At 38.3% G+C, this 24596-nt stretch overlaps 1 protein-coding gene across 1 annotated transcript in view; it reads left to right on the top strand.

Moving 5' to 3' along the window:
- The first annotated feature begins 14601 nt into the window (after positions 1–14601).
- Tnfsf11 (TNF superfamily member 11) overlaps positions 14602–24596 on the top strand; it is a 33832-nt gene continuing 23837 nt past the window's right edge. The window contains exons 1-2 of the mRNA XM_047553999.1: positions 14602–14891; positions 21986–22153. Of these exons, the coding sequence (XP_047409955.1) occupies positions 14661–14891; positions 21986–22153 (399 nt within the window). The 5' untranslated portion in view covers positions 14602–14660. The remainder of the gene's footprint in view (positions 14892–21985; positions 22154–24596) is intronic.

Raw genomic sequence — 24596 nt, 5'->3', positions numbered from 1 at the left:
ATGTAATCTGATGCTTTTCTCTTGTAGCCTTTAAAATCCTATCTTTATTCTGTATGTGAGGTATTTGCATTATAATGTGTCTTGGTGTGGATCTGTTGTAATTTTGTGCACCTGGTGTTCTGTAAGCCTCTTGTATTTGATTTTCCATTTCATTTTTCAGTTTTAGGAAATTTTCTGATATTATTTCATTGAACAGGTTGTTCATGCCTTTGGTTTGTATCTCTGTGCCTTCCTCAATCCCAGTAATTCTTAAATTCGGTCTTTTCATTATATCCCATAATTCTTGGAGATTCCATTAACATTCCTCTTAACATCTTCTCAGTTTGTTTAACTTTATTTTTAAGATTAAATATTTTGTCTTCGTTGTCTGAGATTCTGTCTTCCACGAGATCTATTCTATTGGTGATGCTTTCTATTGTTTTTAATTTGGTTTATTGTTTCTTTCATTTCAAGTATTTCTCTTGTTTTTTTTTTTTCCAGAATTTCTATCTCTTTATTGAAGTGTTCTTTTGCTTCCTACATTTGCTCTTTTAACTGTTTACCAGAATGGTCATGCATTGCCTGCATTTGTTCTCTTATCTCATCTTTTGCTTCATGGATCATTTTAATTTTGCAGACTCTAAACTCTTTTTTTTGTCATTTCTACTGCCATTCTGTCATAGGATTCTATCACAATAGCATCTTGGTTCATTAGGGACACTTTCTTCCCTGTTTTTTCATATTGTTTCTATATATTCCCCTCTAGCAGTGAAGATCAGAGATACTGAAGTCCCCCCACTGCAGGCTTATTATGACCCTGCAGTTTTCCACTAACTCTTCTTTGAAGGGGAGATCAATACCAGTAGCACCCAATACAGAGAAAATGCAACCCTGAACCAGATAGCTCCTATAAAGACTTTAACATTATTGTAATGAACAGGATGAGTTCTATTACTATTTACTGTATTTCTAGTTGTGAACAAGAGGATGAAGAAGGGTGTAGGATGTAAGTGAGTAAATAGAAGTACCTGTCAAAGGGCCTCCAGTCTCCTGTAGGTGTCTCAGGAAGGGAGCTGCCCTTCCAATGATGATGATCACACCCTCAGGAATAACTTAAAATGCCTACACCAGCCTCCAAAGAAGCTGGGGAGCCCCAGTGAGGGTGTGGTGAGTCAGTGCAAAGGCAGGCGCAGTGTCCCTCAGCAGTAGGGGGTGGGCTGGGGGGCTCAGTGCCAGTGTCCGACATCGGTGTTGGGGGACGAGCTCAGCACCGGCACCTGACCTCAGTCAAGGTAAGGATCTTGAGAAGAAGAGATGATCCTGGATTATCTGAATGGGTCCTATGCCATCACAAGCCTTCTTATGAGAAGAGTTATTAGAGTGAGAGTCAGAGATAAGATGTTCAGACAGAAACAGAGGTCAGCGATTGGAGTGATAAGTTTTGAAGATGAAGGAGCTGCAAGCAAAGTAATGTTCTAGAATCTGTAAAATACAAGGGAGCAGAAACTCCCCTAGGGACTCCAAAACAACAACAACTCTCCAAAAGAATAGCTCCGTAGACACATTTTAGACTTTTAATCTCCAAAACTGTAAGATAATATATTTGTTCTCTTTTAATCCACTAGATTTGTGACATTTGTTACAGCAGCAACAAGAAGCTAATAGATACTCCTTGGTCCAAAGTGAGAGGAAGGCGTTAACAGAGACTAGAAAAAGCTGGATCTGGAGGGAGGGCCAGGTAGGAACTGTGACCACAGTGTGCAGTCATGACTGAAATCTCAATGAACGTGGGGGTTGGGATGGGGGAGAACCAGGACCTTGGTTTCTCTCTTCTGCCTTTGATCAATAGATCACTGCCCATGCCTCCCACCAGATGAACTTACTAGATCATAGAACAAGAGAGCTCATGTGGTGCAGGCAATGCAGCCTCTTAGGCACAGAGAAGAATAGAGGGACAGAGCATAAATCAGTGAGGAGAGAGGAACTGAGGAAAGGAGAATAAAGAGAAAAGCAAGATTCTTGAAATATGCCATCCTTGTCATTATAATAATCCTTATTAAGGTATCATATGGAAAAGCTTGTATCACAATGTATTTCCACCCATTTATTAGAGTTTGGGATATCATTATTATTTTTCTTTTTCTTCTTTGATCAGAAATTACTATTGCAGCATCAACAAAATAAAAAAATAGACGTATACAGAGGTCATAATTTTGAATGGTGTGATCACATTATTTCTAGAGTACCAAACACATTGCACAATATGTCTTTTGGAGGCTTCCAAGAAGTTTTAGTTGTCGTAGAATTGTAAGCCTGGACATCACTATCATAAAACGTCATAACTAACCAAAAAGCTAGAGAATATGATTAAAATTCTATGTCAAATATGTTGTTTGAAAATATTGAATCCAAATTGAAAGTTTCTCACAGAAGCCTTTTCCATAAAGATGTGACTAGTAAGGGCAAATGTAGTATGGAAAGAAAGACAATGTGAATTTTCAGACTCAGAAGTTGGAAAAAATTTGCCAGGTGCTGTGGCTTATAATCCCAGAGGCTCAGGAGGCTGAGGCAGGAGGATCGCAAGTTCAAAGCCAGTCTCAGCAACTTGGCAAGGCCGTAAGGAACTTAATGAGATCATGTCTAAAAATAAAAAATAAAAAAGGACTGGCTATATGGCTCAGTGCTTAAGTGCCCCTGGGTTCAATCCCTGGTACCAAAAATTAGAGGAGTATTGTCTTTTCAGTGAAGGTAAGACTTATCCTGTACATATTCAGAGGAAAGTAAAGTGGCAAGATATGGGAAACTACTTCTGGATTTCTAGTAAGATGTAATGACAGGAAAATCCTTGTAATCCAGTCAAAATAACTTCACTTCTGAAGGAAAAAAGGGACTCTTAAATCACCTGAATAGGTAGAAATACAAAAAGGGAAGATTTGTAAAGTAATGACCAAATAGTTATGGAACATTTTGTTTAAGTTGTCTATTAGGAGAATATTGAGAATATCATGAATGATAGACTTTTTATATCAGCAGATTGAGACCATAAAATTTTTATTTACTCTTTTCTGTAAAGAAAGAATGATAGTTAATTTTATGTGTCAAGAGGACTGGGCTAGGGGTACCCAGATATCTGGCTAAACATTTTTCTGGGTGTGTCTGTAAGGGTATTCCTAGAAGAGATTAGCTTTTGAATTGGGGAACTGAGAAAAGCAGAATCTCCCCAATGTGGGTGGATGTCATCAAACCAATTGAGGACCTGGATAGACCCAAAAGGTGGAGGAAGGTAGATTCACACTCTGCTTTACAGCCTGAGCTGGGACATCTGTCTTCTTCTGTCCTTGTTGCTCCCAGTTCTCAGAATTTCAGATGGGAATCTGTACACTTCTGTGGCTCTTAGACCTTCAAACTATATCACTGGCTCTTGTAGGTCTCCAGCTTGCAGACAGCACATCATAGAATTTGTCAGTCTCCATAATTATGTGAGTCAAAGATTTATAATCTCTCTCTCTCTCTCTCTCTCTCTCTCTCTTTCTCTCCATTTGTGTTTGTATAAAATATTTGTTTACTCTTTACTGCAAAGATCATATGTGTGTTCATTCAAATAATTCAATGAAAAGATGGAATGTCAAAGACTTATAAATTGAGGAAATGTGTGGAAGTGTTGAGATGAATGGATTGGATAGAAGTAAGTCAACATTTGAAATGGTAAGTAAAGTGTGATCTCTCATGACTGACTTCATCCTGTTAGCATTACCAAAATTTTCTGTGCTTTGTCTTGATTTATGGTGTCATAATCTAACTCGTCACCCAAATCAAAGGTCTGAGTGTTAACCCTCCCATCTGCTGCCTTCCTTGTTCACTCATCAAGTTCTGCCTATTTTAAAAATAATGACCACCAATTTTACCGACTCTGTGCTAGGCACTATTCAAAGCACTTTATCTAGATCCACTTATTTAGTTCTTATAATAACCTTATGATGTCGATAATTTTAGCTCCATCTCAATTTTTATCAGTGAGGACTCGGAGAGTCTAAGTAAATTATCCCTGGTTGGACAGATGAGAAGTAATGGAGCTGCATTTCAAGCCTAAGCAGACTGGGTTTAGTTGTTCAGTTTAATGTTGTATTTGACGGTTTTTCCTCAGGCCATGGGCCATGGGCCACATAATAGGGTTCTTCCCTCTCTATCCCAAATAATACCATTCCTTAGCAGAGGCCTACACCTTCATGTAGCAGTTCTACCCACCTCCAGGCAATCGCCTCTCAAATCCAACCTCAATTCAGCCCCCAGAGTGATATATTTAAATTGTCTATCCAATACAACTTTCATACTTAACACCCAACAATAGTTTCTTATTTCAAATTGTTTTTAATTTCGGTTTTGCTGAAAATAGTATGCGTGTTTGAGTGCTGGTTTATTTTGGTCACAGAAACTTTTCTTCATGTGAAAGTTTAATAAGTAGCACAATGTATAAAAGATGGAACTTGGCTGGCTCAGATTGAAGCAGGAGTATAAATAGCAACCTTATCTTATGATAGTCCCATGGTTGAACAAGGGACTGTGATGAATTCCTCAGTGGAGAGTTGAAAGTAGTGTAAATGGTATGTAAGAAAGTTAGGTTACTAGTCCTTGTATGAGCTAGACAGGTGAGAAGTCATACTGGAGGCATGAGGGGATGATTGACACAACTGATTGCTAAAGTACATAGCACTGCCCCAGCAGAAGCCCATCGCTTAGTGTTTCTTACCTCAGATGGCTTCCTTTTCCCTTTACCTATTTGCTTTCTGAAAGATAGAATTTTCTTTCTTGCTGCAGGTAGGCAGATTTTAATGACTCCAACATTTTTTTTGATTGTGTATTTACCATATTTACTAGAACTAGCCTGTACTGTGCACAGCTTTTTACTAAAAGGTATCTCCATCCACTAGAACAATGGTTCTCCAAGTGTGGTCCTCCACCGTCAGCATCCTTAAGACCCATTCAGAGAGCCTCAAGATCAAAGATATCTTTATAGTAATACCAAGATCATGATTTGCTTTATTTTCAAAACTATGTAGACATTTGTACTGATGATAAAACACTGGAGTCATGTTACAAATCAAGTATAACTGACATGAGAACTATCTTCATAGTCATTGTGTTCATAACTGGTTCATACTTTGTACTTAACAAAGAAACTCTGTTCTTCCCTATCCCCTACCCTCTTACTGTGAATTAACATCTGCATATCAGAGAAAACATATGGTCTTTGGTTTTTTGAGTTTGGTTTATTTCACTTTACTTCACTTAGCATGATATTCTCTAATTCCATCCATTTACCAACAAATGCCAAACCTTCATTCTTCTTTAAAGCTGAGTAATATTCCACCACATAAAAAGAAAAGGCCAGTTTCACATAAGAATGTCCTTGATCGAACAGGGAAAATTATTTTTTGTTATACTTTGACATTCAAATACACATTTAAAGAATATTCTTTGAGGCACAAGGGTGAAGTATGCATCAAAGGACTTCTGCCACATGAGTGTGATGGTATCATAGGGAAGCCCTTGTGATTGAGTTGCAAACTGAAAATAGACAGATAAACTATGCTTTTTAGTCTTGGGTACATAGAAGATACTGTCAGGAAAATGAACATAATGAACCTTTCAACTTGGAAAAACAACAGACAGTATTGGTTGTCAGTAATACAATTCTAACTTTCAAGAAAAAATTAGAACTTTTGGAAACTTCTGCCTCTGTGAACTTGGCTTTCCTATACTGAAAATTTCCTGATGAAGTCAGTGATGATATAAGTGAATTCAGGTTTTTGATAGTGTGTACTGCAACATGTTAGCATTTAGAAGATCTGTGGAACTCAACAAATCAATATTTTCTGAGTAACCAATGCCTGATGTTCAAAATCATCCCTGGATAAAAGATTGAATCAAAGAGAAGGAGAGAACAATGGATACCCTTATAACATATTAGAAAAATATCCCAATGATTTTAGATTTCACAGTGCAACTAATAGTTAATAAATGACACTGTTGAGTTTTGATGTAGTAGAAAAGACAATAAGTATTCCTTTCTTTTCTAACTATATATATTATGTGAGGCTATATTTTCATCACATACTTCAAGAAAAACAATGAATCACAATAGAGTATTGAAGCAGATGGGAGAACAGAGTGTCCCCTATCAAAGGGGTTTGCAAAACATAAATGATGTGATCTTTTCACTAACTTGTTTTTCAAAATGTAGCTATTTTCTTAAAATATATTACATATTACTTCAAATGAAAACAATTCTGCTTGAATTTCTAACATGGCAAATATCAATGGATACAACCCATATTTTAAAAGCTTTTAGAGGTCTCCACTTTTTGAACATTTTAATCCTAAGACTAAAATGTTTGAGAGCTGCTGCAATAGGTAATTACATAAAATCTAAAAATCACTCAAGTTCATGTTTTCTTAAGTTTTATAAAGCCTGGTGTTAAAATTCTACAAAACTTGAATCAAAATACATGGATTAATTTTTATTATCTAGACATAGGCATATTGTGTCTATAAGTTTACTATATGCTTTCCTCCTTAAGTTAGGCTATCAATATTTGGCACTCGAATACTTTGTCTTTCACCAGTCCAGTCCTTTGTTATTGGAATGTGCGAAAATTTGTAAGTTTTTTTTTAACTTGTTCATTCATTTTACCAAAACTCACTATAGTGAGCAGTAGTAATACAAAGATAATCACAGTCTGTGTTAGGTTTCTATCACTGTGACAAAATTCCTGAGGTAAATCAATCTAAAGGAAGGAAAGTTTATTTTGGCTCATGGTTTCAGTCCATGGTTGGTTGGCTCCTTTGCTTCTGTGCCTGTGGTGAGGCAGAACATCACAGTAGATCCACGTGGTGGAGTAAAACTGCTTATGGGAGCTGGGAAGTGAAAAAAGAAAAAGAAAGAGAAGAAGAGAATGATGTCTGATATTCCTGTTACAAGTTCACCCTCCCCCATGACTTACTTCCTCTTACCAGGTCCCAGCTCCTATTGGTTGCACCACCTACCAATAGTGCCACATGCTGGGAACCAAGTGTTAAACACATGGGCCTTCAGAAAACAAGTAAGCTCTGTCCTCAAAGAGCTTATAGTCTAGTGGGTTAGATAGAGGAGTAAATTAAAGAAGATAAAATAAGGCTTCAGAGATAGGATAAGCATATGTATGTAGTATAATGAAGAATCATACAAAAGTTATACTCAACCTAGGAAAGGTTATCAAGAAAAGCTTCTTAAAGATAAAAGACCTTAACCGAATGTTTGAAGATAAGCCAGTAAGGACACAAAAAAGTCAGGGAAGATCAACCTTGATAAAAGAGACCTAATAAGCAAAGATATAGAGGAAAGAAATGGGAGGGTGCAAGTTCTGTGTTGGTAGGTCAAAAAGTTGAGGCTGGAGAAGAAAAATGAGGTGATAAAGGAAGTAGGAATTAGAAAATGACATACACTACATAATGGAGCTTTAGAGTCATCCAATGGGCCAGTGTGGTTTAAGAGGCTCCATGAAAGCATGGGAAGGCAGTAAACCAGGTCTATGGAAATGTTTGACATGACCAGTATGATACTTTAGAATGGATTTCAAATGCTTTCCTCCAAATGCAATTCTTCATGGCTTGTCTCTCCTCTTCCTGATCCTTCATCCTGCATGTCTTCTGACGACTGATAATTATGCTGACACTTAGGCCACTTGTGTTGACTGTCCATTCATGTCCAACAGGTCTCTGTCATTTAGGTTCTTCTTATTTTTAGCCAAATCTTTTTCCTTAAACCCTTGATATATGAAGAAATAGTATTAAAAGATTTTTGGAATACTGAACACTAAACATTTTTTCTAAAAATTTACAATATACATTTGTACATTAATGCCACAGATTAGGTTTCAACAGGAAACGAGGACCCTTTGGGGACTTGGAATGGAGGCTACTGGTGTTATAGTCTGGTAGAGAACTTGGATACCTTTTATGTGTGCCTTGAAACTTGGTGTGAAGCTGAATTTAAAAGTGTTAGGGAACAGACAGATGAGGATGGTGGGAACTAGAGGTTAAGAGAATAATTCTACAAAATGGGCCAACTCTGTTGACCCCCACATGCTTTCTTTTCCAAGAAGCAATTTACCTGCAGCCCTGCCTGGCCTAAGTGGACAGGAAAGGTCACATTTCTCAGCAAACTACCTGTTCACTGCAGGAGAAATGCAGGCCCAGAATAATGTTAATAAGAGGAACCCAAGTTACCCTGAAGGAGACTTTTGTGACCAGATCCTGAAACTCTGGGAGATAAGGATAGTTCATCCTAACCATAAAATCTGTAAGAATGTACTTTTAAGAAACCAATTAGAACCAGTCAGCATGGGCCAAGGTGACCTAGAGTTGCTATGACAGTGAAGACTTGAAAGTCTGATGTCACTTTGCTGTCAATCAAAAGACAAGAGGTCAACCTGGGCAAGACTCTCTGGAAACTTTTCAATAAAACTGGGGTGCAGAAGAGGCACACTGTCTCTCTCCTCTCTGAGAGAACCCACTCGTTCTCTCTTCAGAGAGTCCCTTTCCCCTTTCCTACCCTTTCAATAAACTCATTCCTGTTACTCTGAACAACACTTCTAAAATCTTTCTAACTTGATCCCTAGAATTGGGGTTTAAAGAGGGGATTTTCCTGCTGCCTCCATTTCTCAGAAGGCCATAGCTCCATAAGAGATGGACTAATTAATCTGGCAGAGAAAATTTCCAGGCAGTATGGCATTCAATCAGTCGCATGGAGATTGCTGGCCACTTTTAGCCAGGTTTTCTTTGAGAAACAGGAACAGAAAATAGAGCCAAAGGATTTTAAAAATTTGCAGTTTGACCAGAAAAGTACATTTAAGCTGGGGTCAAGGAAGTTGTGCTCTTTGAAGAGATTATAGACCCTAAAGAGATGCTAAGCAGTTTGCACAGAGATATTGAGAAATGGTATTATGATTTGGATAAGAGGTGTCCTCCAAAAGCTCACATCCAGAGTAGCTATGACAGTGGGAGGATTTGAAAATCTGATGTCACCTTGCTGTCAGTCAGTGTACAGAGACAATGCAAGGTTTGGAGGAGAAATGATTGAGTTATAACCTTAACCAAGTCAGTGAATTAATCCTGATGGGATTTACCTAGTGGTAACTGGAGGCAGGTGTGGTGTGACTGGAGGAAGTGGTTCATTGTGGGACATGGCTTTGGGGTATATATATTTTGTATCTGGCAAGTGGAGACTCTCTCTCTCTGCTTTCTGATCACCATGTGAACTTCTTCCCTCTGCCACATTCTTCCACCATATTGTTCATCCTCACTTCAAGCCCCAAGGAATGGAGCTGACCTCCTATGGACTAAGACCTCTGAAACTGTGAGTCCTAAATAAACCTTTCCTCCTCTATAGTTGTGGTGCTCAGGTCTTTTAGTCATAGCAAAAAGAAAAAGCTGGCTAACACAGATGCTTGAAGGCATCTCAGGAATTTGTAAGACCATAGGCACCAAGATATAGAAGGAAAAATTCTTCAAGAAGAGAACATGGGGTGCTTGCATGGGGGGTGGCCTAAAAAGTTGTTTCACTATGCTCAGTCATGCAGGCACTCAGAGACCTCTGCAGTTGTGATCACAGGGAGTTCAGGTATTATACAACTCAGATATAGCAGCAGACCTTGGTGTCATCTATGTGGTGCTGGTTCTGCAGGAATGCAGGATGCTTAAGTTAAGGTGTCATGGAGGCTTCCATTGAGATTTCAAAGGAGGGTCTTGGAAGCCATGCAAAGTGCAGCAGGGTTGGAGTCCTTGGTGGTTGCTCCTGAGAGGGTGATATATGAAGCCATGAAGGTAAAACCAAAGCTGGCATGGAAACCCCAAGAATTAAGAGATGACAGTAATATGGATTGTCTGCTGAGTAAAGTTGTTGGTTGAGAAGAGAACCAGGATAACAGAGAGGCCACGTGGGCTGCAAATAGCAAGACCAAGTGGTGGCACTGCCCAAATCCTTCAGAGAGCACATTGCACAGTCACGTGTCATAGATATCATACACAGAGTTACAGGACCTCTTCATCTGGCTGTGATCTGGTCTTGCTTTGGCATCATCTCTTTGATTCTTAGGGGCTTAAAAAGAATTTCTTTTTATGCCCCTAATTCTTGGGATAGGAATGTTTGCTCTGTACCACCTTATATTGGATATATGTAATTTGCTTTTTGTTTACAGGGGTTCACAGTGGAGAGTTTTGGGTTTTTTTTTTTTTTTTTTGCCTTGAATCTCAGAAAAGACTTTGAATTTAGACTTTTGGATAATGCTGAAGCTGTTAGAAATACAGACCTGTCAGGGATGGACTAAATGCATTTTGCATTGTGAGATGGACATGAACTTTTGGGGGCCAGGGAAGAAATGGTATGGTTTGGATATGAGGTATCTCACAATGGCTCCTGTTAATATTCAGGAATATTCAGAAATGAAATGATTAGATTATGAGAGCTGTAACCTAATCAGTCCATCCTATTTTTAATGGACTGGCTGTGTGATAACTATTGGGAGATGAGGTGTAGTTGGAGGAGGTGGGTCACTGGGGGTGTGCCCTGGATGGATGCATGTGCCCTGTAAACTGTTTCCCCTGCTCTCCCTCTGCTTCCTGACTCTGCCATGAGCTGAGCAGCTTTCCTCCACTGGCCCTTCCCCCATGATGTGCTGCCTCAACTTGGGCCTAGAGCAATGGAATTGTTCATCTGTAGACTGAGACCTCTGAAACCTTGATCCCCAAATAAACACTTTCTTCTCTAAGTTGTTCTTATGGGATATTTTGTTCACAGAAACTCAAAATCTAACTAAAACAATGTGCAACATTTGAACAGAGTAAGTACAGAAATGTACAGAAGTTAAATAGAGAAGAAATTTGAAAAGATGGAAAACAGTGTCACTCTTTTTATTTCAAGCCTGAGTTTCTAAAAATAAAGTGACATTATATCAACATGCCAACATGTTAAAATTGTCTGGATTTCTAAAATATCAAATGTTTATAATCATAACTCACATAAATTAAAGCTCCTTGCGGTTCTCAGTAATTTTAAGAATGTAAAGAGGTGCTGAGATGAAAAAGGTTGAATATTGTCGATCTAGCAGAATTTCTGATTGTGAACAACTGTGACTATTTTTTGACTGGCGGTGTAGCATCAATTCCTTACCTTTCGCACATCTGCACTTTCATTTTCCTTGTTAGTCTATTAGATCTGCATTGGTTTGATGTAATCCTCTGACTCAGGAAAAAGCATTTGATTCAGTCCTATATCCAACCATGCCTGAAATATAGACCAAACCCTACATTTTTCAACTATATAAACCAATAAATTGTCACTTAAGTCCATAAGAATCCTGTCTTAATAACAGAATGACTCAAACATCATTACTCTATGTAAATGTATGAATATGCAAATGGTATGCTGTTACTCCATGTACAAACAGAAACAACATGTATCCCATTTGTTTACAATAAAAATAAATTAAAAAAAAAAAAAGAATCCTGTCTTACTATACTAAGGTACCAGGAAATAGAGCTTGAGAAATGTTAATTCAATCATTGGTTGTTTATAGTTCAGCACTGACATAAACTTTGAATCTTCAAATTATGTTCTGGGTTCTGGCATCTCTTAATGCCTATCATTTCACTAGGCTTTGACTTAATCACTTACAGCCTCATAATAAATTAATCAGTTGATATATTCATATGTTAACAAATGTTAACAAATCTATGTTAAATAAGACAGGCATGTGCAACTGGGAAGACATACTAAACAAGTAATTGTAACAATACAGTCTCCCAATGCCTAAAATAGGGCCCTGATCACTTTCTTTCTAGGCTGTTACTCTAGGATCATCTTTATCTATCAACCTTTTTGGGCTCTCCAGAATATATTTAGACCCCATTGTAATTTTGAGGTTTTCATTGTACTTGCACTTTGTTTTTGAAATACTCAACAGGGTTTTTCTAATTATCTGTGTGATCATTTGTTCAGTATTTTTTTCTCACCAGAGTGCAAGTCTCATGTTCTATCTTGATGACCAGGTTTCCAGGATCCAGCTCAATGCCTGAATATAGTGGGTTCTCACTAACATAACTATGGAGTGAATAAAAGAAAGCACAAGTGTCATGATAGGAGAAATAAAGGGTGCTCAGGAGCAAAAACCAGAGGGTATCACCTTGGGCTAAGGGAGCAGAGGAGGACTCCTGGAAAAGTGAAACTTGAGTGAGAGGATGAGTGAGCAGAAGAGTCATCAGAAGTGGGGGATGGAGAGTAGACCCCAACTTGGGGAAGCTTTTGAAGCTGAGTCTTGATTCAGCTTAGGAAGTGCGATTTATGGATTTTAATCTCAAGACTTTACACAAGTAACAGAAGCTATTCTGAATATGGAAATGATACAAATTTTTGCCTTTAAAAGGAAGTCCTTATCAGGATGCATAGAACTGTTCAGGGCAAGCAATGAATGAAGATAGTGGGATCAATGAGGAGATGAGATTAATTCAGGGAGAAATGGTGTGATTGAAAGTAGAGATTGGCAAAGGCTTTGAGGTTTCCTTCATTCATTTTTAATCCAACAAGTATTTACTGTGTACCTACTGTATGAGACAATATTCTAGGAAATGATGAATGTTATACAGGTGAACAATAAAAAGTCTTTGAACATTTGGAGTTGACATAATCACTGGGGAGGAAATATTGACAAATGAATAAATAAATAGCCAAGAAAGATACATTCCTTTGGAAAGAGCAGTCAGTAGATTGACAGTAGAATTTCCAGTCCAGTCTCTGGAAGTCAGAGTACAATGGGAAGACATCTTTTAAGTAATAATGGAAAATAATTGCCAAGCAATAGGAATGATATATGAAGAACTCTTAGGGATGTAACATGTCCCAGAAATAAAAATCCTTTGCCAAACAATGCCTAACATGAATCAGAAATTTGAAGGACCTTCTTTTAACCTGAAGATCAAGATTTAAAGGAATGAAAAAAATGTACAAAAACAAAACAAAACAAAACATTACTACATTAAAACTTGTTTTTTAAAAAACAAGTTTTTCATCTTCAATAATGGAAGAGTATCATTATGGATTTATTTGTTACAATATCTGAAAAATCTTTGATCTTAATAAAGACTTATAAGAAGATTGAAATAAAGAATTTTTTTCCAAATAAGGAAGATAAAGAAGAGGAAGAAGGAGGATAAGGAGGAAACAAACCTCCTTCCCAAATTCATTAAATGAAATGTAGAAAGAAATCAAAATTGCATGGAATAGAAGATTGATGTTAATTGTTTCTCTGTTGAAGTTAAAAATTTTTTTCCTTTCCCTATCAAACATACACACTAAATGTTAGAGGTATTTAGATATACATATGCGTAATCATTTCATTTGTATGGGCTTTTTTTTTTTTTTTAAAGACAACTCAGTCACTTCTTTAACAAATACTGAGCTCTAAGTGTTCAATTTAGAAGAGTTGTTTTAATAACTCAGAGATGTGCTATTTGTGATAAATATTGCATAATAGAAATGCACATTAGACAAGGCAAAAAAAAAAGATGCAAAACAAGAATCATTTTAAAAGTGGAAACATCCTAAGTTTTATAGGTGTTTAAATGGTCTACCTCCCTTCTTCCTTTTGAATATGTATCAGAAATAATTTGTGAGCAATGCTAATATTTTCATTTTTTCAACAACGGGACCAACTCTTCTTTAACAATGATAACATTTAATTCTATAACCAGCATTGTGTAACACTTCTTCCTGTGGCGCCAGCCCTCCTGGGTTGCCTGCTTCTGGCTGTGCACAGCACCCCTTTGCACTATTTGCATTTTCTTTCTTTCTTCTGTGTTGGTATATATAGGCTCGCTGCTGCCACAGTCCACACAACCTCTCTCAATGTTACTTTGAAGATGCACAAACGGGAATTTGGGAAGGGAGTTCTGGAATTTTTTAAGTGTTTCCAAAACTCTGGGAATCTATAGCTATATTTAGAATCACGATAGAGGCCAAATAGTTAAGATCCTTGAGAGTGTTCCTTGCCGAATTTTTGGGAAGGGTCCAGCAAGGGTCTTGGGAGATTACCAAATTTAACCTTCTAAATCCTATGGAGGAAACCAAGGCCCAAAAGGTATGAACTGCTCTGAGGAATATCCATGATGTGCCCCTCCTCCTTTACCCGAAGGACCCATCTACATCTTCCCCGACCATCTTTTGGATCTCCAAAAGGGCAGCAGAGGATGGGCAGCTGAGGATAAGTCAGTAACCCCTGGACCCACCCACAGCCTCTTCTGTGGGCCCAGATGGGGAGGAGGCCTTCTAGTGACAGAGTGAGGAAGAGAGGGAGGGCAAGAGGAAGGAAGGGGAGCCAGAGGTGGGAGTGGAAGAGGCAGCCTCGCCAGGGCTGATTGGCTCCGGAGGCCAGCCCTCTCCATGCGGTTTATAAGAGTTGGGGCTGCCCAGGGCGCCCCGCCGGCTCTTCGCGCGCCAGGAGCCACCGCCGGGCTCCCAAAGAGCCTCCACGTCGAGGTCCTGCCTGGCGCTGAGCCTGCTTCGCGGCTGCCTTTGGAGTTGGCGGTGGGCAGAAGAGAAAGGGAGGGAGCGGTAGAGGAAGGAGAGCGCCCGAGCGAGCGGGCCGAGCGCCATGCGCCGCGCCAGCCGAGACTACACCAAGTACCTGCGCGGCTCGGAGGAGATGGGCAGCGGCGGCTCCGGCGCTCCGCACGAGGGCCCCCTGCACGCCCCGTCCCCGCCCGCGACCGCCGCGCCGCACTCGCCCCCCGCGGCCTCACGCTCCATGTTCGTGGCTCTCTTGGGGCTGGGATTGGGCCAGGTGGTCTGCAGCGTCGCTCTGTTCCTGTACTTCAGAGCTCAGGTGAGTGACCGCCTCCCCGAGGGACGTGCGGTGGGATGCTCCCACCTCGTCCGTCCAGCACTGGAGGGAAAAGTCTGGCGGCAGGGCTGGGCTCCCCAGATCTTAGGAGGGGAAAGTGACTCCAAGAAAGGGAAGGTCGGGCTAAAGACTTCGGGCGCACCTGCCCGGTTTTACTTATCCGCACCTCTGTCCCGCCGCGCGCGGAGGCTGGGCGTGTCGGGCCAGATGATGGGTTTGAATTTCGCCCCCCGGAAATAGCACGGGCCTTTCATCTCTCCTGGACGTGATCACACACTGTCCCTTCCATTTCTCACTTGGCGTTAAGGATCTACTTAAGTCCACTTAGGAAAAGAAAAATGAGCTCTTTCAGGTAGGCATTGACACTTTTGCTTCCCGCCCACCACCCAGTGACTTTCTGTTCCTGGGACTGGTTGCTTTGCAGGTATCCTCCGGCCACAGTGCTGGAGGGCCGCGCGGTGCCCTCAGCCTTTGAAGTACTGGGTCAGGGGCGAAACCCAGGGCATCAGATGGGCAGAATGACAGCGCTGCCTGAGTCGCCTAGACAGGGACTCTGCTGCTGCTGAGCTGTCCTGTGTATGAGGCTGGGCTCTGAAGGGTGAAGGAAGAGGGACAGCCCCACGTGCTGCCAGTGAGGTGGGCGGAGGAAGGAAGCAAGGTGTGTGTGCTGGCACAGCCTCGCTTCAATCTAGCGGGTAACCAACCTTCAAAAGATGAAGAGGCTGTGGAGGAGGGCTTAGAACTGCAGGGAGATAGTAGAAAGGAAGGGGTAAATTTGTAATATTATGCTTTCTGGTGGTTTATGCTCTTGTGTTTTCTTGGAAATTGCAGTGCAGTTGGTTGGATTCATTCAAATATTCTTGTCTGGTGCTGTGAACTCTTTCTCAGAGGAAGTGGGGGGCTGACTGTGCATTTTTTTTTTATGGGAAAAGAAAGTTGGGTTTGGACTTCATTGGTTTTCAGACTCAAAGGTGATTACTAAACCAAATTGAATGCATCAAAACATGGCATTGCTTGCATTGTATGGGTTTTTGACATGTGCCAGGATCTTGAACTCCTGCTTGAATTCACAGGTTTTCTGTTAAGCATTCATTATCCACTAGTATGCATTTTATAGCACTAGTGTAATTATCTACTAAAACAAAAAAGTAGAAGTGCTATTAGCAATACTTCAGAAAATTTGTAATTATGTGTTAATAAACAATTTTTCCCTGTTGAGAACTTTTTCTAAAAGTCAATTTTTGGAGTGGTTGAAACATGGATTACACAAATCCATATGAAAGTGACTAAACTTTCTTCCCCCCCATTGGAATGCTTTGCAGTCAAGAATGAATGGTTTTTGGGCTTGGGGTTGTGGCTCAGTGGTAGAGTACTTGCCTAGCACATGTGAGGCACAGGGTTCCATCTTCAGCACCACATAAAAATAAATAAATAAAATAAAGGTAAAAACAAGTGAATGGTTTACCATTTTTACCTTAACAACCTCCATTTAATGTTTGGTATTGAGAGTCTAAGTGCTATGGAATGTGACTTAGGAATCAATTATTTCAATACACAGTGTATGCACATGGTGCCATATACTGGAGGAGATCTCCAATAATGATACCACTCTTCTCTAATCTTTTCTAACACCTTAGGGTCATGACATTTCCCCAGCCATAATAGTGAAGTGAGTGTTCAACATAGAAAGAGCAATGGACAATGGATGAATTCTAGGGATCATGACAGCTTAGCTTGGCAGGAACCATGGAAATTGGCTTGGCCCTGTAGGAAAGAGTGACCAGCTGAGTTCTTGTTACAGTTGTTCAACTTTCCCAAAGGAATTCCAGTGGTGGAGTGGGCTGAGAGGTCTGTCCTGATGGTTACCTCTCATCAACTGGATAGCACAGGAATAAAAGTAAAATATTCAAAACCTTTTCCCAAAGGACACATGTGAGTTAGTAAGCTTAGCTGTAAGTTTTTCTTTAGGAGAATTTAATGTCATCAGATTTCTGAGTACAATTTCCCTAACTGCCACGAAGATTGGGTTTCTCTAAGACTTATGCAAAACATTTTAGTTATTATTCTGCACCCAGTTCTGTACTGCAGTTTTAAAAGGTCATCTCCTTTAGTAAAGAACTGGTATTAGAAGTAATGTGTTCATATGAATATACCACCAGTTCTGATTGCATTTTATTGAGTTTAGTATCTACATTTAATTCCTAAAGAAATCCTAATCATTTAGAGATACATTCTGAAATTGTTACAAATGAAATACTTTGATGTCTGGAATTTGTTTCAAAATAATTGATTGGGAAGAGGTAGGGAAGTGATTGCTTGTAGATGAAATAAGATAGATTGGCCATGTACTGTAATTGTAGTAGCTGGGTTATGGGTGAATAGGGGTTCAAGCTACAGTTTTTCCCACCTTTGTTTATTTTGAAGGTCTTCTGTCACAGTTCTGACTAAGAAGCAAAATGTTGTTTTTATCAGTTCCTTTTAATTAGAACTTGGTGCCAAATGACAGAAGGGTTTTGAAAGCTATGGACCAAGTACTTGGGATTTCTGAATTAATCTGAAGAGAATGATATCATCTAGTATCAGGGAACATGTTTATAGATAAAATAATTCAGTTTGATTGTTTTAGTATAAAGGTAGGGGAAAGAAGCTATGCAAACTCTTAAGAAAAATGCAGGTTTTTTTTTTTTTAATTTTAGCTTTAGATGCATTTAGAAGGACTCTCAGAATAGTATAAAACTTAGCGACTTAAAAAAAAATCTCCCCATTCTCAGTTCATGTTTCAATTGTTAACAATGAATTAGTCCCCCTGACTGTTTCATATTGCCTATGCCTAGTTTTTTTTTTTTTTTTTTTTTAAATATATGTACTAGATCCAGTGTAGATTGGCTTTTCCCCCTACTGACCCTGCCAAAGAGAAAATAGCATGTGGCTTGTGCTATATATTTACCACATAGTATTCATACTTTGGTTTACAAAGAAAAAAAAAAACAACTTTCTAAAAAGTTGCTTATAATATTTGTACTTTTTTTTTAACATCTGTATAACCAATTCAAAGTTTAGAGTTTAGCTGTAAGATAAGTTTTTCAGAAAACTCAAGCTCTTTGACCCTTTTAACTCCTCCCCTTAACCTCCCAAGATGCACATATTAACCTCTCTGGCTGCTTTTTACCCAGGATAGCCCTCCCCACTGAAAATCTGGTGTGGCGATGTGGTAGCTGCCTGTTGACAGAAACAGATAACGAAGTAGCACAAATGTCAAGCATCCTGCCTTGTTGAACCTGACAAATGATTAAGTTTCAAAGAAGTTAATATTTTAAAAAGTTCATTTCATAGGTACTACTTCATCTGATAAGTGCTTTTTAAAATTCCTTTTTAAAATCAGATGTTCAAGATTTGGTGTTTTCAGACATGCCTAGGTACAGTGACTTTATTTGTAACTCAGTTTACTCAGATCATTTGTGGAATTGCTGTGTTCTTCAGTTGAATGTAATTTTCATGAAGATAGACATTACCTGTTTTGCTCACTGCCTTTTTTGTAGTACCTAGCATAGTACCTGGCATATATAATTTACTCAAGATGCCTTCAGTGATTTGCAACACTACCCATATGTTCATTTCTAATTTATAATGTGCATATTATCTAATTACTAGCTAAAATAGTACAAATTTTCAGTCATTCAAATCCTCTGTCTAGACTGCTGTGTGCCAAGATATAGGGTTCGGGTAGGAGATACCTTCATTCAGTTGCTCAGTGAGTGCTTGCTGTGTCTCTGCCACTAATCCTGCAACTCTGTTCCCTGCTTAGCATTTCCTTCACATAGAGGTTATCCTTAGCCTGTGTGTGTGCTTGACCTCATATGCCCCAAACTTCTGTTCACCTCTTTTTTCCTGTACACTGGAAGGAGAAAGATATTTAGTTGTAAGTTAAAAATAGATTTCTAACAAGTGATCCTTAAGTAAACAAAATAAATGAGTCTATCAAAATTAATTATGCCATACAATCATGATTTCTTTTGGGAAAAACAATTGAGATTTTAAACGTACTTAAATTCCAAACAGTGAATCTCAACTGCATCTTCAAAGTACTTGGGGAAAAGATTCAACAATTGGACTCTACTCTTAGGAATGTTGATGAAATTGGCCTGGGGGTGGGGGTAGGATCTGGGCTCAGGCATTTTTTTAAGAGATAAAGGGGAAGATATTTGCATTCTATTTAATAGTATTGAATCATCAACCACTATTGATGAGTCAGTATTTTCATACTAATTAGCGATACTAATTTTAAAAATCAGTGTCCAGGGGAATTTGGAGTCATATTAAAAGCAGAAAATCTGTATATGTTTGTATATTTGACATTTTAAGACGTCACTTCTCTAACTTTAATATGTGTAAAAATCACCTGGGGACCTTGTTAAAATGCACATTCTCTGGTAGTGTGCTAGAGTAGAGCCTGAGATTCTATATTTCTGACAAGCTTCTAGTGAGCCCAGGCTGCTACTGCTGTTTGGACTCCACTTACAGAGTACTGAGAAGGCAGGGGACTGCTGCTCCTGTGAGACAGCTTAGTTTGTCAGCAAGACTCAAGTTTAGCCAACTCTAGGGTTCCCAGGCAATGCCCTATGAATGACACATTGTTCCTTCAGCTCCACACTTTTCTGGTGTTGAGCCAACTGAGGTCTTCGAATGATTCTGCTTTCTTTTCTGAGGTCTGAACGCAGTTGACCCTTTATATGGGTTGCCCAAGTTTTTCTGATTTTGTAGATACTTATCGGCATAAATGAGCTGTTTTAGTCAGCTTTTTTTTGCTGCTGTGACTGAAAGACCTGACAATAACAACTTTAGAGGAGGAAAATTTTATCTGGGGCTCAGGGTTTCAGAGGGCCAGATAAATTGGCCCAGAGGTGGCCAATTCTGTTGCTGTGTGCTGAAGGTGAGGCATAACATCATGGTAGAAGGACATATCACAGGGAAAAAGCTCAGTAAATCACAATCAGGAAGCAGAAAGAGACTCTGCTCAACAAGGACACAGTACATACCCCAAAAGCATGTCCCCAGGGACCCATCTCCTTCGACCACAGTTACTACCTCATTAATCCGTTCATGTGGATTAATGCACTGATGATGCTCATAACATAACCCATAACCAATAACCCAGTCATTTCACCTCTGAATGTTCTTGTATTGTCTCACACAAAAGCTTTTGGGAAACACCTTATATCTAAACCGTAACATGAGCCTTAAAAAAAAAAAAAAAAGGGATGTGATTGAGAGCTGTCCTTCTATAAACAATCATAATTCTGATTCAGATGAATTATTCTAAAGAAAATATGAGAAATATAGTTTGCAAATAGTTTTGCTTTATGGTGGTACTTCTTTTTTTTTTTTTTTTTTGATACCAGGGATTGAACTCAGGAGCACTCAACCACTGTACCACATCTCCAGCCCTATTTTATATTTTATTTAGAGACAGGGTCTCACTGAGTTGCTTAGCACCTCACTTTTGCTGAAGCTGGTTTTGAACTTGTGATCCTCCTGCCTCAGCCTCCAGAGCCGCTTGGGATTATAGGCGTGCGTATGGTGGTACTTCTTTTTTATTTATTTATTTATTTTTATTTAGCTTTTAATTTTTTACAGACTGCATTTTGATTCATTGTACACAAATGGGGTACATAATTTCGTTTCTATGGTTGTACACCATGTAGATTTATACCATTTGTGTAATCATACATGTACATAGGGCAATGATGTCTGTCTCATTCCACCCTTTTTCATACCCTCCTCCCTCTCATTTTCTGATTATAGGTCATTCTTATATTTGCAAGACTGGGATAATAAAATTTGTCCTGAGTGCGTATTTTTAAAAGGCTGTCATTTCACCTTTTGGAATTTCAGATATGGATGGGATACTTTCCAGTTTATTTCTGGTGGTTGGTTAATAAACCTGCATATATTTCTGAATACTTTTTAAAACATAAATCAGGAAGAGTGACTTAGTATTAATTCTGATTGGGCTATGGTAGCTTTGGTTAATGTAAACATATAGCTCTTCCTTTTTTTCATTTTTTGGGGTCTAGTTTGTATCTACTAATAAGCAAATGCACATGAAACACCTTGAATTTTTTAAAAGAAAGGACAAATTAAACTATTATTATTAAAATATTTGTGGCTAATTATCACTACTCTTTATTTAGCAGTTGAAACCACTGCAAAAGCTTGCCAGAGCCCTTTGCAGAAAACACTAGCAAGCAATGTATAGCAGTGTTCAAAGAAGTGCTTTGTGCTGGATACCTGTTCTAACCAGGTGATCAGCTAATGAACCCAGGGGAATATATTGTGGGTGGCACAATCCCTTACATTACAAGAATTTTAGCATTCCCCAGTATATACCTTGTTGCAAGGTTATGCTCATACAGCCCTCCCACCCTAATGTGACACCACATCTCACCCATATTTCCAAACACCCTCTGATGTACTAATCCAGGTTGAGAAATACTGATGAGAGTTTCAGTTCAAATGAAGAATTATACTTATGGCTTCAGGTTTGGTTTATAGCTAGGAAATAGATTTATCTCTCCCTTTGGATGATTAAAATATTCACCGATTAAGGGAAAAGACCAGGCAGACACGGGGGTTATTGTTGATGTTAATTTCCCCTGATTTATGTATGCTTTGAATAGCCAAGTGGGCTTCAAGATCCCGTCTAGCCTGCTGCATATGTCTTAGAGACAAAACCTTTTTCTACCTGCACTGGTCACAGGTGATTTCCTTGATGCCCTCCCTCTGAGGACTTTCAGGTTATTAGGCAACCTTGAGAAGCACCTTGTGAATCACACATTTCTGATGTTGAAAATCTACCACTGAACTTCACTTGGTTGTGGATGATAGTTAACTACTCATCAAAATGAATTAGAAGTCAATGTTTTCATCAACTGGAGGGTAATTGTATTAACTGTTAATCATCGGGGACATAAAAACTCTTGCAAGAATGAACCTTTTTGTTCTCGAGTCACACTTTATTAAACAGCAGAATAATTAACAGTAACCCCCCCCAATGTCCTTCCTTTCTCCCTGCTCAGATGGATCCTAATAGAATATCAGAAGATGGCACTCACTGCATTTATAGAATTTTGAGACTCCATGAAAATGCAGATTTGCAAGACACAACTTTGGAGAACGAAGACACAAAATTAATACCTGATTCATGTAGGAGAATTAAACAGGCCTTTCAAGGAGCTGTGCAAAAGGTAAGTGCACACTGAGGTTAATAAGTTAAGGGCTCTTGCCGATTCTACAATTAGCAAATATTAAAACTTGCCAAGTGCTATTGACTCTGTTCTTTTTATTTTAGTGATTTGTAAAAGAGTTAAAGAGAATGTTTTAAAGAGATTAGCAGAATTCTTTCAAAGTTGGTAGTGGTTAATTATGGCATCCAGAGACATTCATACAAAATTCTTTTTCCTTTCTTTTTAAGATGAGGGATTTAAATTCATACTTGGAAAGAGCACAAAGGTGCCCTGTGGTTGCTAGTTTGAATTCTGGAAGATAGAAACCATTCCCCAGATTCACAGGAGTTTCTGGTAACTATTTCCTTTCCATTTGTTTTTGAAATGGTAGCATCCCCTCTCCACATCTGAGATCCAGGGCTTGATGAGACCCAATTGTAACTGGGCCTTCGTTGTCATGAATGTGAGGAGCATGCACAGCAGAAAATGTAGTGGTGGTGGAGATGGAAATTCTGTCTGTTTCTTCATTTTATGGAACAGATGGACGACAAGAAAGATGGGCACAGAGAAGACCAATGGCTTCTATTACACCAACAGCTTCAACTGAGAAATACTGTAATAACTGCCTGTTCTATTTCCTGAAGAAAGCCACCTGAGAATTCTGTAGCTTAGAATTATTTTAACCTATTGGCTCTACCAAACTGGGTAGAAGCAAACAAACAAACAGTGTGTATTGCTTTTCTGCATCATATCTGCATACATTCATGCATCCATCTATACATCCAGCTTCTCTTTTGAAACTGCCTGGATTATCTCGTCATCTTAGAGTAAGTCCTGGAGTCCTCAAAACCATTAAATCTAACTTTAATTTTAGTTTACTTTTTAAAAACTCCACATAGAGGAATAGCATATTTTTATGAGTGTATCTGTCAGTCAGAGGTAGAGGTAGGGAGATGAAGCTGTTTTTGGTAAAACAAATAGAGGTAAATATCTGTAACCCATGTAGAGTTGAAGTTTGCTAGATTTGGTTAAATTTAAGACATCACCTAGTTTCAACTTCTTCATTATTTTATGCATCACTAAGAAAGAAAAAAGTTAAACATGATTATCATAGATTCTAATTACATCCTAATTTCAGAGATATTATACTGTAAACAATGTGTATCTTAGAATCAAAGTACATATTGTGATATGTATAAGAAAACACGTTACTTATGAAAATTAGTTTTTCATTATAATTAGTAAATGCTTAGCTTTATGCAGTAGATGTGTAAAATATGGGTTTAAATTCATTGTTGTTTTGTTTCACATTATAATTTTTGAGCTGTAGCAACAGCAATTCTGCTAATCTATTCATTTTCATTGTTCTGTTTCATGTCAGTAGTTTATCTTTTACTCCATCTCTGAAATTCCTCTCTCAAAAACTGGATAATCGATCTACAAACAACTGTTTACATGTACTAGGAATAATCTTTAACTGAAAGCTGAATCCCTTGTTCAAATAATTTTGGTTAAGTAAATTATTGTGTCAATTTTCTGTTTGGATCAATCCATATTTAATCTCCTTAAAATGAAGAGATAAACTTAATTTCCTTGATGTCTTTGTTCCTGAAAAGTGTTCGTTGAGTTTCTTATCAAAGAAATATTATTCAAGATCAGCCAAGATAATTTTGAAAATAAATAATATTAAGAGTAGATACCATTAGCATTACTGTAAGAATCCAAGAATGCATCTTAACAGGTCAAAGAAGAAAACCATGTTATTTCCTAGAGCCTGAGAAGTGACTGAAAACATTTTGTATCTATTTCTGATGTTTAAAATCCATTAGAACACATAATTAGATGAATTCTTGATGTTTCATAAACATCTCAAACTGCAAGTTAGCTAAGGATGAAAATTAGGAGTATTTCTCTTAAAGTAAGGAACGCAGGAAAGAGACCCACTGTCCCCACATTATTTAACATTGTTCTGGAAGTGCTAGCAAATATAATTACGCCAAACAGTGAAATAAGAAAAATATAGAGAGAAGAGTAGAAGGCATAATTTGCATGTGGCATGATTATGTACTTAGAAAAATTCAAATGAAACTGAAAGGCTACAGGCAAAGCAAAACAAATCTGTTTATAAGAATTAATAAGTAATAATCACTAGTTGTTCCATTTCCATCAATAATTAGAAAATATGAATGAAAGATTCCACATATAATATGTAAAAAAAAGTCCTAAAAATAAATTTAACAAGAAATGTACAGGGTATATAGGAATAAAACTAGAAAATTCTACAGAGGCATATAAAATAGAATTGTATAATGTACACATATAACTATGTATAGGCATAATAATTATTGCAGTATAACTTGGGCAAAGGGTAGAAGACAAATTCACACAAAGGAACAAATAGCTTCATGTAGATCTTATTGTGTGTGTCTCTATATGTGAGTGTTGGTGTGTATATAACTTAATA

Source organism: Sciurus carolinensis, chromosome 5 (assembly GCF_902686445.1).
Source record: "Sciurus carolinensis chromosome 5, mSciCar1.2, whole genome shotgun sequence".
Classification (NCBI taxonomy): Eukaryota; Metazoa; Chordata; class Mammalia; order Rodentia; family Sciuridae; genus Sciurus; species Sciurus carolinensis.
Note: the sequence above shows the minus strand (reverse complement) of the source record. Positions and strands in the feature narration are given on the sequence as shown.